General features: G+C 50.1%; 1 protein-coding gene across 1 annotated transcript; it reads left to right on the top strand.

Annotated features, from left to right (window-relative positions):
• The first annotated feature begins 3,376 nt into the window (after positions 1–3,376).
• On the top strand, positions 3,377–12,971 carry LOC119848723 (caspase-7-like). Its single transcript, XM_038384877.2, has 4 exons — positions 3,377–3,575; positions 5,169–5,341; positions 10,779–10,914; positions 12,094–12,971. Exons 1-4 carry the CDS (start codon positions 3,377–3,379, stop codon positions 12,336–12,338), a joined length of 753 nt encoding a protein of 250 aa, XP_038240805.1. The 3' UTR covers positions 12,339–12,971.
• The last annotated feature ends 1,090 nt before the right edge of the window (positions 12,972–14,061 follow it).

The raw sequence follows: 14,061 nt of genomic DNA on the forward strand, positions 1-14,061 counted from the left end.
TCCTTTCTCACTGACTGTGGCCCCCTCCTGCATTACCCTCTGCTGGAAAGTATTCTCAGCTATCTCCGCAGGCCTCCCTACAACCAGGATGGCTATTAGCCAGGATGGGCAGGGATGGTGCCCCTAGCCTCTGTTTGCCAGAAGCTGGAATGGGTGACACAGGGTGAATTACTTGATGATTCCCTGTTCTGTTCATTCTCTCTGGGGCACCTGGTACTGGCCACTATTGGAAAACAGGACACTGGACTAGGTGGACCTTTGGTCTGACACAGTCTGGCCATTCTTATGCCCCTTCTGGGTCACTCCAGGGTCTGTTAATCATAAAGCCCTTACCTCTATGCCCCCTGCTCCAGCCTGTCTCTGCTCCCTGCATGCATCACAACTCACCATGGTGTCAGAACTGGTTGGATCTTGCCACCAGAGAACAGAAGGGGTAGAGGGAGACTAAGGTTTTGTCTACATCAGAACTTCATTGGTTCAGTTAAACTGGAGCAAAACACCATGTGGATGCTCCCCTGCCCCATTTGACTTAATGCCCACTTTAGCTAAAGTAGATTCCCTCATTCCAAATTTTAAAACCTGATTTAGCTTAACTCAGTAAGTGTCTACACAGGGTTTTGCGTTGGTCTTAACATAGGTTTCAGAGTAGCAGCCGTGTTAGTCTGTATTCGCAAAAAGAAAAGGAGGACTTGTGGCACCTTAGAGACTAACAAATTTATTAGAGCATAAGCTTTTGTGAGCTACAGCTCACTTCATCAGATGATCACTTGCATCTGATGAAGTGAGCTGTCGCTCACAAAAGCTTATGCTCCAATAAATGTGTTAGTCTCTAAGGTGCCACAAGTCCTCCTTTTCTTTTTGGTTTAACAGTTTCTTTTCAGGTGTCTACACAAAGTTGCAGCAGGGTCCTTTAGCTTATTTGTTTAAGCCAGTGCAGACAGCTGTGTGGAACACTTTGAAACTGGTTAGAGCAGTTTAGCTTGTTCCTGAAAATTTACACAGGGGCAAGCTAAACTCATCTTACCCAGGCTTAAATCAGTGTAGGAGTCTCCACATGCAAAGCTGTCTCGGGTTTCACTAAATCAGTTTAAAAACAATACTCACTCCTCTGCTTAAAAGGGAGCAGCTTTGTGGATAGGCCAGGCCTTTAGTTAGCCTGGTGCAACTTGGAATCTAACCAAGACCCGTGTCCGTGAGATCCCTCCCCGCAGCAGAGAGGCTGCCGCCCACCACTCCTCATGCCCTGAAGCAAGCCCACTTCTGATTTTAATCATGAGTCTCACTACTTGGTGCATTTCTTAAAGTCCCAGCTACTGGAGTCATGTGATTAGGTGAGACTATCAGATTTCATTTTTTTAAAAAGTTTCTATCCCTCCTGGTTTCACAAAACAACAAGCTTGAAAGCATGACCCAAGAACTTTCTGAAAGCTCAGAAAGCAAACGTAATGAACTCAGAATTTATTTTTTCTTTTAAAGCCAATCTCCTGATTTTGGGGGCCTGCCTCATGGTTTGTGAACACTTGAGGTTGGCGATAGAGAAAGAAAAGGGGAGGAGAGTAGAGAATGAATAAAGGGGAAAGCCTGATCCCAAAATACTCTCCTCTTCCTGCCCCAAAATCCTTTCCTCAGCCAAAGGAGTCAAAAGAGATTATTTAAGTGCATCCGAAGCAGGAAGCCTGTGAAAGAATTTCTGAGCTGGCTGGATCACAGGGTTTAAATAGAGCAAGGAAGGAAGATAAGGACACTGCTGAGAAGCTAAATGATTTCTTTGCATCACCGCGGCCGTTCGGGAAATACCTACCCCAGACCTGCTCTTTCCTGGTAATGAAGCCGAGGTGCTGTTAAAGATAGAGGGCTCAGACAAGGTGGTGCTGGCACAATAAGTTACCAGGCCTGGTTCGTTATTTGTATAGCGGAAGGAAGTCACAGGCCAGGCCCGTCATGCTCTATACGCTCAGGAGTTCTGAGGGAGCTCAGGGGCGAGGGGGCTGAGGTGCCAGCAAAGATCTGTCCCTAAGAGCAGCTACCCTACCAGAAGGCTGCAGGCATGCAGCCTAGTGCATATGCGTTATGATACAGCCTATAATTACACAATCACATCCTGTTCCACACCCTCCCCCGCCTCATTCAGGTGACACAGACTGTAAATCTGAAATGACAGACGCTCCAGCACTTGGACCCATATTAGTCCCCCATGGATCATCAGCAAGGGTGGGACCTTTAGATCCACAGCACAGACTTCTACCACTTGAGCTAATGGAACGGTAGCAATAGTAGGCTTTTCTCTTATGCAGATCACCACAAAAGGGGCACGGACACACACGTTGCCAGTGGGTTTCACAGCTATTTGCTAAACAGCAGAGGAGAGTTGACTAGGCAATTATATTCGGGAAGGGACAGTTCACATGATTAAAGATCCATCTTCCCCCCCCCACCGTCCCCCCTTCAGCCAGCTCCTTTCATACTCCTACAACCCCATCCCCTTCTGTCCCTGTCACCACCGCTCCTGCCTCCAACACCACTGCGACTATCCCTTCCGTACCCGTCCTCTGCACCTGTCCCTACCTTGAAAGCAGAGAGGAGAGGGGCAAAGGACGAGGAAGCAACCAGCAGGAGCGTTGACAGCACATGAACAATCTCCTGGCTCTCACGCCTCCGCAGCTGGGAGCAGCAACGGTGGGGAAAGTCTGGCTCAGCCCCTGGAGCCCTGATGGTTCTCCCTCTAGAAGGAGTCTCTCTCTCGGTGGGAAATTTAGCTTCCAAGGTTGAGCCTCCTCTAAGGCTCTGAGCACATGCAAACATCTACATTCAGAAGATTAGAGCTTGGCCAAATTTAGACAGCTTTCCATAAGACGAGCAAAAGGCACCTCTCTGACCCCAGGGCCATCCCCTGCCCTAGTATCGAGTCTTGCTGCCAACACCCCATTAAGAACATGAGGTGTTTCAGCCGCACTGAGCTTGCTTGAGGCTGGCTGCAGACTCAGGCAGACTTTCCTGCTTTAGATACACTTGTTACACATTGCAGAGGAAAAGCTTGACCACGCTGAGGGCTAGGAACTTAGCTTTTTACTTAAATAAAAGGTAATAAGACTGATGTCATCCCCTGACGCCAGGAGTTGGAGCTAGGTCTACAGCCCCATCTATGCCTTAGTCTGGCATTGTTTTGCACATTACCTGAGCTCTGTAATATCTGGGTAGGACAGCTGTGTTGGCACTGAGTCACCCTGTGAAGCAGGATATGCTTTTCTAGGAATACTCCACCCTCGCTGAGCGAGAAGACAGATATCGCAGGTAGAGGAAACCGAGATCACTCCTGCTGAAGCATTAGGTGCCACAAGCCAACCTCACCCGAGCACTGCCAAAGGGATTTCATAGCATGTCCGTGCAGCAGAAAAAGAACAGGGCTGTCATCATTGTCAATTATGAGTTCTACAGAAGGGCTGAGCTGCTATCAGCCAGGAAAGGGGCCAAGAGAGAAGCAGACAAGCTGTTTAAAGCATTATCCAAACTCAACTATGCAGTGAAGTTGCACTACAACCAGACAGCCAAGGAAATAGAGGATATCTACCAGCAAGGTACGTGTCCCCTGCTTTGCTCCTGGCAGTGTGCGAAGCTGCGTGTTGGGGCCAGTGGATGGACAAGTGGGGCTTGCATTCTATTTGTTGCAGTTTGGAACATCAATTGTGCACAGTTGTGATTGTCTATCCCCCCCCCCCCACACACACACACACACACAGACACACATCCCTTGGGCTGGCCTACCCCAGGCAGCACATGCACTCACAACCCCCTGTCCCCTAGGGAGGGTATATTTATAAACCCCTCCCTTGCTTGGTCCTACTCTCAGGAGAGATGTGACTGAGATGGACGTCTCGGGGAACGGGAGAGCAACCAAAGAATGGGGGGGGAATCCTAAACCTCATGGCCAGAAAGGGCCATGAGGATCACCTACCCCTGGGGCGACCAACCTGTAGCACGTGAGGTTGTAAACTGCGTCCCTCGGGGGTGACCGTGCTAAGGGGCAAATGTTGAGTTCGGGTGGAAAATGAGCTCCTAGCGAGTCCACACAGGAGGGTTTGAGTCAGCACCATTGCCACAGATAGGAGGCTCTGTCGCCTCAATTACCTCCTGGTGGGGCCACAGGGAACAACTGTCCCTGCCCAGCTGGCAACCTGCTGTATCACAGGAGGGTACAGACTTGTTCTGGCTGTTGCAATGCCCGCTTCCCTGCCAGGCTGCATGATCCCAGGGATAGCAGAAAGGAGCACGGCTGGTTCCATCTGCATCGAAGGGAACTCCTTGCTGAGGACAGCCCCCCTCCTCATACAGCCCAAGAGAGAGGAAGAGCCAGATATACTAAGAACCAACAGGGTACAGCTCCCTGATTCTCTGCCCCAGCCCAGCTTAGAGCAGTCTTGAGGTTGCTCTAGCTTGTGCCAGCTGCTCTGGTCCCTAAGGGATTGTTATATGCCATCTGGGGAGAACCCGAGCTCAATGCACTACAGCTACTGCCTGTTCCTGCCTCAGACACACCCTTCCTCCAGACTGAAAAGGTGCCTGGACCTCCTGCCAGCCCCAGAGTCTCCCCCAGGGATTCCTGCATCAGACCCCACCACTCGAGGTGGTGCTGGGGCAGATCTTTTAGAAAAAGATGCCCAATCTTGATGGAGAGACTCCATGTGATGGAGAAGCCACCACTTCCCTAGATAACGCGTTAACAATGAGGGTGCTGGGCCACTGGGACGACTTATCTCCTCTCCGAGTTTATCCAACTTCACTGACCAATGACTGGATCTTGCCTGGCCTTTGTATGCTAGGTTAAAGAGCCCTTTACCATCAGAGGTCTGAGTGATGGGTTCCACTGCTGTAGAGGACTGAGGTGCTCATGGAAGGGGTGGGGCATACACATACCCTAAAGAGGGCCCCAGCGAGTGTATTTATTCCCACAACTCCCCCATGAGGCAGGGAGGTATTCTTCCCATTTTTACGGACCTCTCTGGGCAAAACACTTAGGGAAACTGAGGTCCAGGATCACACAGTGAGTCTGGGGCAGGGAATTGATCCCAGTTCCCCTATGTCCCAGGCTATGGGCCCATCCTTTCTCCTAGTGGGTACCAGCCAGACATCAGGCTGCTCTAAGGAGCTGCTGCACTAATGTGTCTTTACAGAGAGCCGGGAGGAGCACGGTGATTGCTTTGTCAGCATTCTGTCGAGCCACGGCGAGGAGGGGGCCATATACGAGTACAGGGGAGAGCTGGTCAAGTTGACAAGGATTTTCCAGATGTTATCACCACAAAGGTGCTCAGTGCTAGCTGGAAAGCCCAAGATCTTCTTCATACAGGTAATATGGGAACCACCAAACAGGATCAGACCCAAGGTTCATCTAGCCCAGTATTCTGTCAGCGGCCAGCACCAATGCTTCAGAGGGAAGTGTAAGAGCCCCACAAGAGCAGATGTGGGACCTCCACATTAGGTCTCAGCCCGGTTTAAGCCCTTAAGCCTGAGGTTTAATATCCCTTCCAGAACTTATGTCATTACTTAGAACAACTTTGGATATTCTTGTTAGCCATATGAATGTTCAGTCCTTTTCTGAATCTCACCTCAGTGATATCATGCGAGTTCCACGGGCTAATCACATGCTGTTTAAAGTACTGTTTCCTTTTCTGAAGTTTGAGTTCCTTACCTTTTGAGTTCATTGAATGTGCCCCTTGTCCTATTACAGACAGGGAGAACTGAAACTCCCAACCTTCTCTAGACCAGAGGTTCTCACACTGGGGAGCATGGAATGTATGGGGTGGGGGGAAGCATGGGAAGCTTTGGAGAAAAGAAATAAAACACACTTACTGGGCACTTTTTACTCACAACAATGAATAATTAGCAAAGCTGATTCCTCCAGACATAGCAGGTCCTCAGATGGTGGATTTTCATGGGTTTCTGTTAAGCTTGCCTAGCATTATACTAAGTCATTGTCATTGGTACGGTAATCCGTTTGGTACGATCACCGGGTTTACATGCTCAGGTACGTCTGCTCGAGCTGCAATTGTACTCTTTTACAGCTGTGCTAGAGAGGCAGATTGGAGCTGGTGGAAGAGTAATGTGCCCAATTGATAAACATTTACACAACCAGAAGTATCAAGTTCAGCTCTGATAGGGAGGGTCAGATCATTAGACAGCCACACGTATTCCAACAAGCAGCCATCTGTGCAAGTGTTTATGGCATTGCAAGGTTCACAGATATTACGCAGGACGATGCTGAAAATCAGCTCCCAAAAGTGTGCATTGCATTGCCCATTCTTCATTATTTTCTTGTGTTAACATGTCTCAGTCGTCCATGCCATGGGAACAGCCACCCAATACAAATAGCGATAGACCACCGCATGATTCATCCAAACAATTCAGCGAATGTTTATGCCCCATGAATGACAGTGTCATTCATCAATGTCTTACTAACAAAGAAAGGGGCTTACATTGCACCAAGGAGTTCCTGTAACTCTGGAGTGAATCTGGGGACTGAACATTTGAGACCAAGGCTAACGGATCACTTTGCCTCAATCTTGCCAGTTTACCATCAGTTCCAGGATGACCCAAAGTGCTCTACAGCTCACAGATATTTTGTGGCATATGTGATAGCATCACAAGTCTCAGTTCTCTGCCTAATGGCTAAAGGCTTACACAGTCATTGCCACATATAGGCCTCAGCTCCCTGGGAAATTGGTATTGGTGTTTGGGCTGAGATCCCATTCTACATGCTGTTTGCAACCAGTGCTGTTCAAGGACTGGTGGCTGTAGCATGACCAAAAAACATGCATTAAGAATATAGCCATGTCACTGGTTTCTCTTCCTACTCCCCATAGCAAGTTACACAATCCAGTCTGGAGGTAACAAACATGTGGGTTATCATGGCCACAGCCTCATCATGGTGGAAGGGGTGGGGTATCCTAGTAACCTAGAGAATGAAGGTGGTATCTTTTTCAGTGATGCTACTTTACTAACTAGACTTAGTGAGCAATCAAACAGCTCCCTGAGGCCTCATGAATGGCCAATGGATGGCTTTAGTGGAAATGTAGGACAGAGTCTTAGCTAATTCCCTAAAGCCTTCCCTACCCTTCTGACAGCATCTTCTCCATCTTACCTGAGTTCACCTGAAGCCAGGAATTCTTCATGCTGGTGCTGATCTACAGGCATTCTAGCTTCCTGGAGATGCTTCGGGTTGCATCTGTGAACAAGGAGATAAGCAGCCAGGTGTCATTGACATATCGTTAGCAGAAGGTGTCTCCACCTGGGCTCACGTAGATATTGATGAATGGTAAAAAAGACAGGATGGATCCTGGTGGGAGGGCTCCCCCCGACCCCTCACCCTCTTTGGGTCCTGTTGGAGAGGAACAATTGGAGCGTAGAGCTGTGGCATCTACTCCACTTGAATCACAGTGGTTATTGTGCTGAAAGCAGCAGTGGGACGTAGTAGTACAAGCAGAGGGGTCAGGCAAAGTTTTCAATAGTGTCTAAGAGGCTCTTCAGTGCAAGTCCCATTTTCAGAAATGACCATCCAATAGCAACCTGTGACAACATCAGTTTTGAAAATGGGACTTAAGTGGCTTAGAAAATCTCACCCACAGGCTTGGTCCATTAGTCCCTTAGTGCTAGCAGGCAGTCTCCCTGCTCTGCATAGACTCCATGGTCTGCAGTCTGTTTGCCTAGGAGTTGGGGACTTGGCGATGGTTGGAAGAGTCTCCTGCAGAACATTGCATTATTCAGGGAAATTATTGGGTTTTTCCACTTGGAAAGAGGCAATGATTTCTGTTTACCACCTAAACCAAAGGGGAAGTTTACAGAGGCTGAAATTAATTAACCAGTTGAATTGGTCCAAGGCCTAAGGGCTAATGTGCCAACTCTTCGAAAACATGTCATGGGATCTTTCATGAACTAAATGGTTCAAGACAGAAAGCCATGCTCTAGCACCAGTCAGTCGCGTCAGTTCAGTAATATCTGAGAAGAGCTCCTCTTTAGGGCATCACCAATGCCACTCCTAAAAGGACTCTCAGGGTGGCTTTTTGGAAGGGGGAGTGGGGAAGGTCTCCCATCCTCAGATTAGCCTGAGGGAACCTTGCTTAGCTAGCACAGGCCAATGAGCTCAGAGACAGAGAACTACAGGTGCAGCATTTTAGTATATATTTTCTCTCCCCAAAACATGGGGAGAGATAATCACCTGCTGGGGGTTCCTGTAATAAGAGGACTTGCGGGGCATCAGGAACTAATTGCTGAGAGGGGGCACAGTGGGCCAAGGAACCCCATCCCGGGTTCAGATCCCACCCCAGGACACAAGTGAGAATCATCATGGTGGCCAACAGCCATGGCCCCGAGTCACTGCACTGTTCCGGAGAGACACCCAGGCCTGGAGGAGCAAGGGGTGCTGGCGGTCCAAGCTGAGGGAGCGCTGGGGACTGCAATTCAGCACAAACAGAGATGCTTGCATAGCACCTGGCTGTAGCCTGTATTATCTGCTACTTCCCTAGCCCTCTGGTTCATAGAATATCAGGGTTGAAAGGGACCTCAGGAGGTCATCTAGTCCAACCCCCGGCCCTAAACAGGGCCAATCTCCAATTTTTGCCCCAGATCCCTAAATGGCCCCCTCAAGGATTGAACTCACAACCCTGGGTTTGGCAGGCCAATGCTCAAACCACTGAGCTATCCCTCCCGCCGAGGGAACCCTCACATGCATTTTTAAATGATGCAGCACACGCCACCTCATGGTGGAAATGATAGGCCTGCCCGACAGCAACCCCCTGAAACAAGCCGGGCAACGCGGGTTACTAATGTGTTCACCCCGCAATGAACAGCGCAGGCTGTGTCAGAGCTGGACTGTCTACAGCAACTCCGCTGCAGAACAGTCCTGGGAGGTGCCCACTCCGTGCCCATGCCAATGAGAGGATTAACTGAATACATCCTTTATTGTACAAGAAATGCCCTCACTACGAGCCAGACCATTAAGTCCCCCGCTCAGAACTGAAAGGTCATTAACACATCCACGCCACTGGCCTGCTCAGGCTTGCGTTGAGCCAACTTCTTGTGCTGGGGTTTACTGGAAGTCAGCTTGTTAATGATGTATCTGTTTGTACAGCAACTAGCGCAATAAACCTGCTCCGAACCTCTGGGCGCTACCACAGTATTATAACCATTTCTTTTATGCATAATAACAACAGAGGCTGCTCCAGAGAGAGTTTGGTGCCCACTGGGGGGCAGGGGTGGCAACTTCAGGCCAGTAGGTTGCAGTGCACAGATTCTGCCAGCCATGTGTAAGCCTTTAGTACTAGCAGCCAAGGTCCTGTTTATCGATAGGCAGGTACCAGAAAAACAGTTGCAATGCAACACACGCACCCCCATAAAGCCCCTGCCCACAGGCCTCCTTCCAGCTCTAGGATACCCCTTACCTGGGACTGGCATCCTTGCTAGTAATTAGGACTCATGTTGACACACATCCCACTATATAACAAATTGAGACATAAGAACGGCCACACTGGGTCAGATCAAAGGTCCATCTAGCCCAGTGGTCCATCTTCCGACAGTGACCAGTGGGAGGTTCCCCAAAGGGAATGAACAGAACAGCAAGTGATCCATCCCTGGTCACCCATTCCCAGACACCACACATGTCACATAGGGACCATGTACTCAGGGCTCGCCTCACGTGGCATCAGACTCCGCTATTGCCTCAGTTTCCCTTCTTCCACAGGGAAAGGAGACCACCACGCCTGGAGCTTTGCAGTTACCCTCCCAGGCTCAGCAATCCATTCCCCCACACATATACTGCAGGGGACTTCAGCTAGCTCTTTGCTTTTCACTGGCAGACAGACCCTACCAGAGCCCCTGTAAGAACCTCACACAGCCTTCCTGCTCTCTGAAGCATCCCCCTACACTTAACCTGTGGATCTGAGTCACATGCTCCCATTATCTGCCCCTTGGACTCATTCCTTTCACCTGTGGAGGTGGGTAAAGACTGCCACAGGCTCAGCTGAGCCACAACCTGCTTAAACGGCTAGTACCCCTGTAACCAGCCACCAAACAGGCACGGGGTGTGAATGAACTGCACTTACTATGAACCTGCCAGATCAAGGGCAGATTCTGGCTACTTTATGGCACAGAGTGGCCGGAAGTAGGGAGAGGATCCGGCCAGTGGTGTCTATTTTTGAGCGCGTGCAGAACAGAGCCTGGACAGACCTAGTCACTGCCCCAAGGAGCTTGCAATCTAGACAGGTAATAAATGTTCAGCACCGGCTACCCCGGTGTCAGACTGAGCCTGGCCAGTTGCACGGCAGGGGTCTGCTCCAAGGGCAGTGGCATTTTCCAAGATGTCTCCTTTGTTATCCCTTGCCCAGAGTGCTGATCTTTTCAGATCCCCCAAACTGCCACCAGGAAGGGTTGGTGGGTGGGGTTCTATGCCAGCCATGGAGGGGAAGGGAGAAACAGATGGGGCCTCTAGACCTGTGGGGAGCAGGAGATGGCTGGGGGTTCCAGGCCTGTGGGGAGAGGAAGATGAAGGGGGGCTCCGGACCTGTGGGGAGGGAGATGAAAGGGGACTCCAGGCCTGTGGGGATTGGGAGCGGAGATGAAGGGGGGCTCCAGGCCTGGGGGGAGGGGGAGATGAAAGGGGCTCCAGGCCTGGGGGGAGGGGGAGATGAAAGGGGGCTCAGGCCTGCCCCAGAGGCGGCCAGAGGGTGTATCTGTGGAATGAACAGCACCCAGCACTGCCCTTTGCTGGCTGATTGTGGGGCTTGTGTTTCCAGGCCTGCCGTGGGAATATGACGGATCTGGGTGTGTGGGTGGAGACGGACAGCGCCCAGCCCCCAGCAGACATTACCTACTTCTCACACTACCTCTCCATCCCAGACAACACCGCCGTGATGTTCGCCTGCAGCCCAGGTGAGTGAGAGCAGAGATGGCCCCGGGACCTGAGGCCGGAAGAAGCTGGCACCCCAGTGGTAATTCTGCTCCTTCAGGTCTAATGCCCTTCTGGCCTGTCCATGCTGTGCCAGCCATCCCCTTTGGACAACGGCCGCGAAGGGCTGCTGCCGAACAGGGAGCCGTCTTGTTTCCAGCAACAGCCACGAATTTGACTCTGTAGTTCTGGTGCCGGAGACAACAGCTGCCCCCTTTCACGCTATTTTGGAAAAGAAACGTGGAACTTCTTTTCTCAGTTAAACGCGGAGGAGGTGGGAAGAATCCCGCTGAAAAGGCGAGCCGCAGGCTCATAGAGAAACAGAGTCAAGTCTCAGCCCAGGATCCTCGCGGATACAGGCTCAGGGTGATCCCCGCTAGACTTGCAAAGTCTGTGGCCCACAGAGTGCTCCCACATCATCCCGGGGGTGTATTGACGGATATCTGCTCACTGTACAATGTTGGGCCACTGGGGGGGTGGGGATTGTGCAATGAGGGGGGCCCTGATGTGGGGTTTGATGAGGGAGTCATGACACTAGCTGCATAGCCATTTTACATGCTGCTTCCCCTGCCCCAGGGCCCAGCCCTGCCCCATGCTGGCTGAGAAGGGAACGAAGTTGCTCTTGTCTTGCATTTGAGGGGTGGGACAGAGGCAGCGAACACAGAAAAAAGGAAGGAATGACTGTTCCTTCCCTTCACACCCCTGGCTCCCACTCCCTCAACCCAAGGCTTTCCTCCGCCAGATGGGTATAGTGCACCCCTCATCCCAATCAGTTGCTTGCCCGTTCCCACACCGGCCCTGCACCTCTCAGCAGGCCTCTGGAGGGAGACATTTTTTGATGCAGGTTAATTTAAACTGAAAACCTGCAGGTTTCCACAATACGGTGCTGGAAAGACCTGAGACGAGGTCCCAGGATGGCTTCTCTTCTAGCACCAGGGCAACGCACCATGGCTGGCAAACAGGTGCAGTCATTTCTGCTATAGGCTCTGTGTTTGTACAGCGCCTGGCATGATGGGGTCCTGATTCCGTTCTGTAGTGTAGAGGGGCCCATGGAAACAGTGGGTCAACCAGTCTCCTCCCTGCCACCAGCACAGTGAACGAAGCAGCCCTCCGGGAATTTACACCCACAAGAGACAACAACATCCTTTCTTTGGTATTTTCAGGCTATGGTGCTTTCCTAAATCCACTGGGCTCCATGTTTCTCCAGACCTTGCTGGAGTTTCTGGAAGGAGAAGAGAGGCATCTTGAACTTGCACAGCTAATGACCCGCATCAACTGGAAAGTCGCGTTTCATTGCGAAGCCAAAGGGAAACACAAGGGGGAAAAGGAAATGCCCTGCTTTGTCACCAACATGGTGCGAGAGGTTTATCCATTCTCCACCCAAACCACAGAGACCGGCAGCCTCTGAGAACTCGGATCTCACCGGAGGGAGCCACCAGCTGTTTTCCAACTCTTTCAGGAGCGCTGTACATGGCCAGTCACTGCAAGGGGAATCACAGAGAGCGTGAGGGTCAGCAGCATTTCTGTCCCAACAGCTTACCAAGTCCACAGGATAAGGACTTTTGTGTTGTATGGGCAAATAAAGGGCCATGCACCTTTCCAGTGCTCTATGAATAATAAACTAACATTGCACTATTATTTAACACTCATTCTAGAGACTCAGCTGCTTGATTCTGGGCCAGCTTGTAGCTGCACAATCGTTAAAGTTGCAACAGCCTGTATACAATTACATTTTCCAACCTCTAAAATTCACATACACAATCTGAGCAGTTTGAAAATTGGTGGCCCAATTCCAGGCCCAAGGTAGAGTAGGTGGAGTAAATTTTAGTTTATTTGGTTAAGAAATTCCTGAGATAGGAGCCACCACTCTGTTTAACTCTTTCGACCATCTTTAATTTTTTTTTTGCAGAGATGGCAAAAAATGTATAGGCAGGATTTACCTGAAACTTCTCCTAGCCGAATGCCTCTTTTGAAATCTAGTATATGATATTAAGAATAATAATAAGGGCTAGGTAAGGTGCTGTGATGATCCCAGTAACTCTTGGCATTCAAGAGGGGGCAGAGTTAAGGGTGGGAGGCAGCGGTGCATGTGATGTGTCCCCTTTGCTCTGCATTTCCCCATTCTCCAACATGCATTTTGGGAAGTAAACTCCCATTCCAGAGGGGGTGGAGGAGCTCAGGGCTCAGCTGAGCAACTAAAACTTAACATTGCTGCGTGTGTGGATCAAAGATTACAGCATGTGCTGATCGGTTGTATCTGTGCCAAAACCCAAGGGCCCCTGTGCAACCCCAGTGCTACCTGTTGGGTCTGGCTGAGCACCTCCGAACACCATCTGGCCCTCAGTGACTTACATTTCAGTTACCAGGGCCCCACACAAGTTCCTCAGCTCAGCAGTCAGAGTAGTAGCCGTGTTAGTCTGTATTCGCAAAAAGAAAAGGAGTACTTGTGGCACCTCAGAGACTAACACATTTATTTGAGCATAAGCTTTCGTGAGCTACAGCTCACTTCATCGGATGCATTCGGTGGAAAATACAGAGGGGAGATTGATATACACACACAGAGAACATGAAACAATGGGTTTTATCATACCCACTGTAAGGAGAGTGATCACTTAAGATGAGCCACCACCAGCAGCAGCGGGGGAAAGGAGGAAAACCTTTCATGGTGACAAGCAAGGTAGGCTATTTCCAGCAGTTATCAAGAATATCTAAGGAACAGTGGGGGGTGGGGTGGGGGGGGAGAAATAATATGGGGAAATAGTTTTACTTTGTGTAATGACTCATCCATTCCCAGTCTCTATTCAAGCCTAAGTTAATTGTATCCAGTTTGCAAATTAATTCCAATTCAGCAGTCTCTCATTGGAGTCTGTTTTTGAAGTTATTTTTGTTGAAGGATAGCCACCCTCAGGTCTGTAATCGAGTGACCGGAGAGATTGAAGTGTTCTCCAACTGGTTTTTGAATGTTATAATTCTTGACGTCTGATTTGTGTTCATTTATTCTTTTATGTAGACTGTCCAGTTTGACCAATGTACATGGCAGAGGGGCATTGCTGGCACATGATGGCATATATCACATAGGTAGATGCGCAGGTGAATGAGCCTCTGATAGTGTGGCTGATGTGATTAGGCCC

Source organism: Dermochelys coriacea, chromosome 26 (genome assembly GCF_009764565.3).
Source record: "Dermochelys coriacea isolate rDerCor1 chromosome 26, rDerCor1.pri.v4, whole genome shotgun sequence".
In the NCBI taxonomy this organism is placed as follows: domain Eukaryota; kingdom Metazoa; phylum Chordata; order Testudines; family Dermochelyidae; genus Dermochelys; species Dermochelys coriacea.

Bases quoted from the DNA above. Each gene is read 5' to 3' on its own strand.
- LOC119848723 (XM_038384877.2), top strand. From the start codon at position 3,377: ATGTCCGTGCAGCAGAAAAAGAACAGGGCTGTCATCATTGTCAATTAT. The intron at 3,576-5,168 runs GTACGTGTCCCC...GTGTCTTTACAG, and splicing joins AGAGGATATCTACCAGCAAG to AGAGCCGGGAGGAGCACGGT. The intron at 10,915-12,093 runs GTGAGTGAGAGC...TGGTATTTTCAG, and splicing joins GATGTTCGCCTGCAGCCCAG to GCTATGGTGCTTTCCTAAAT.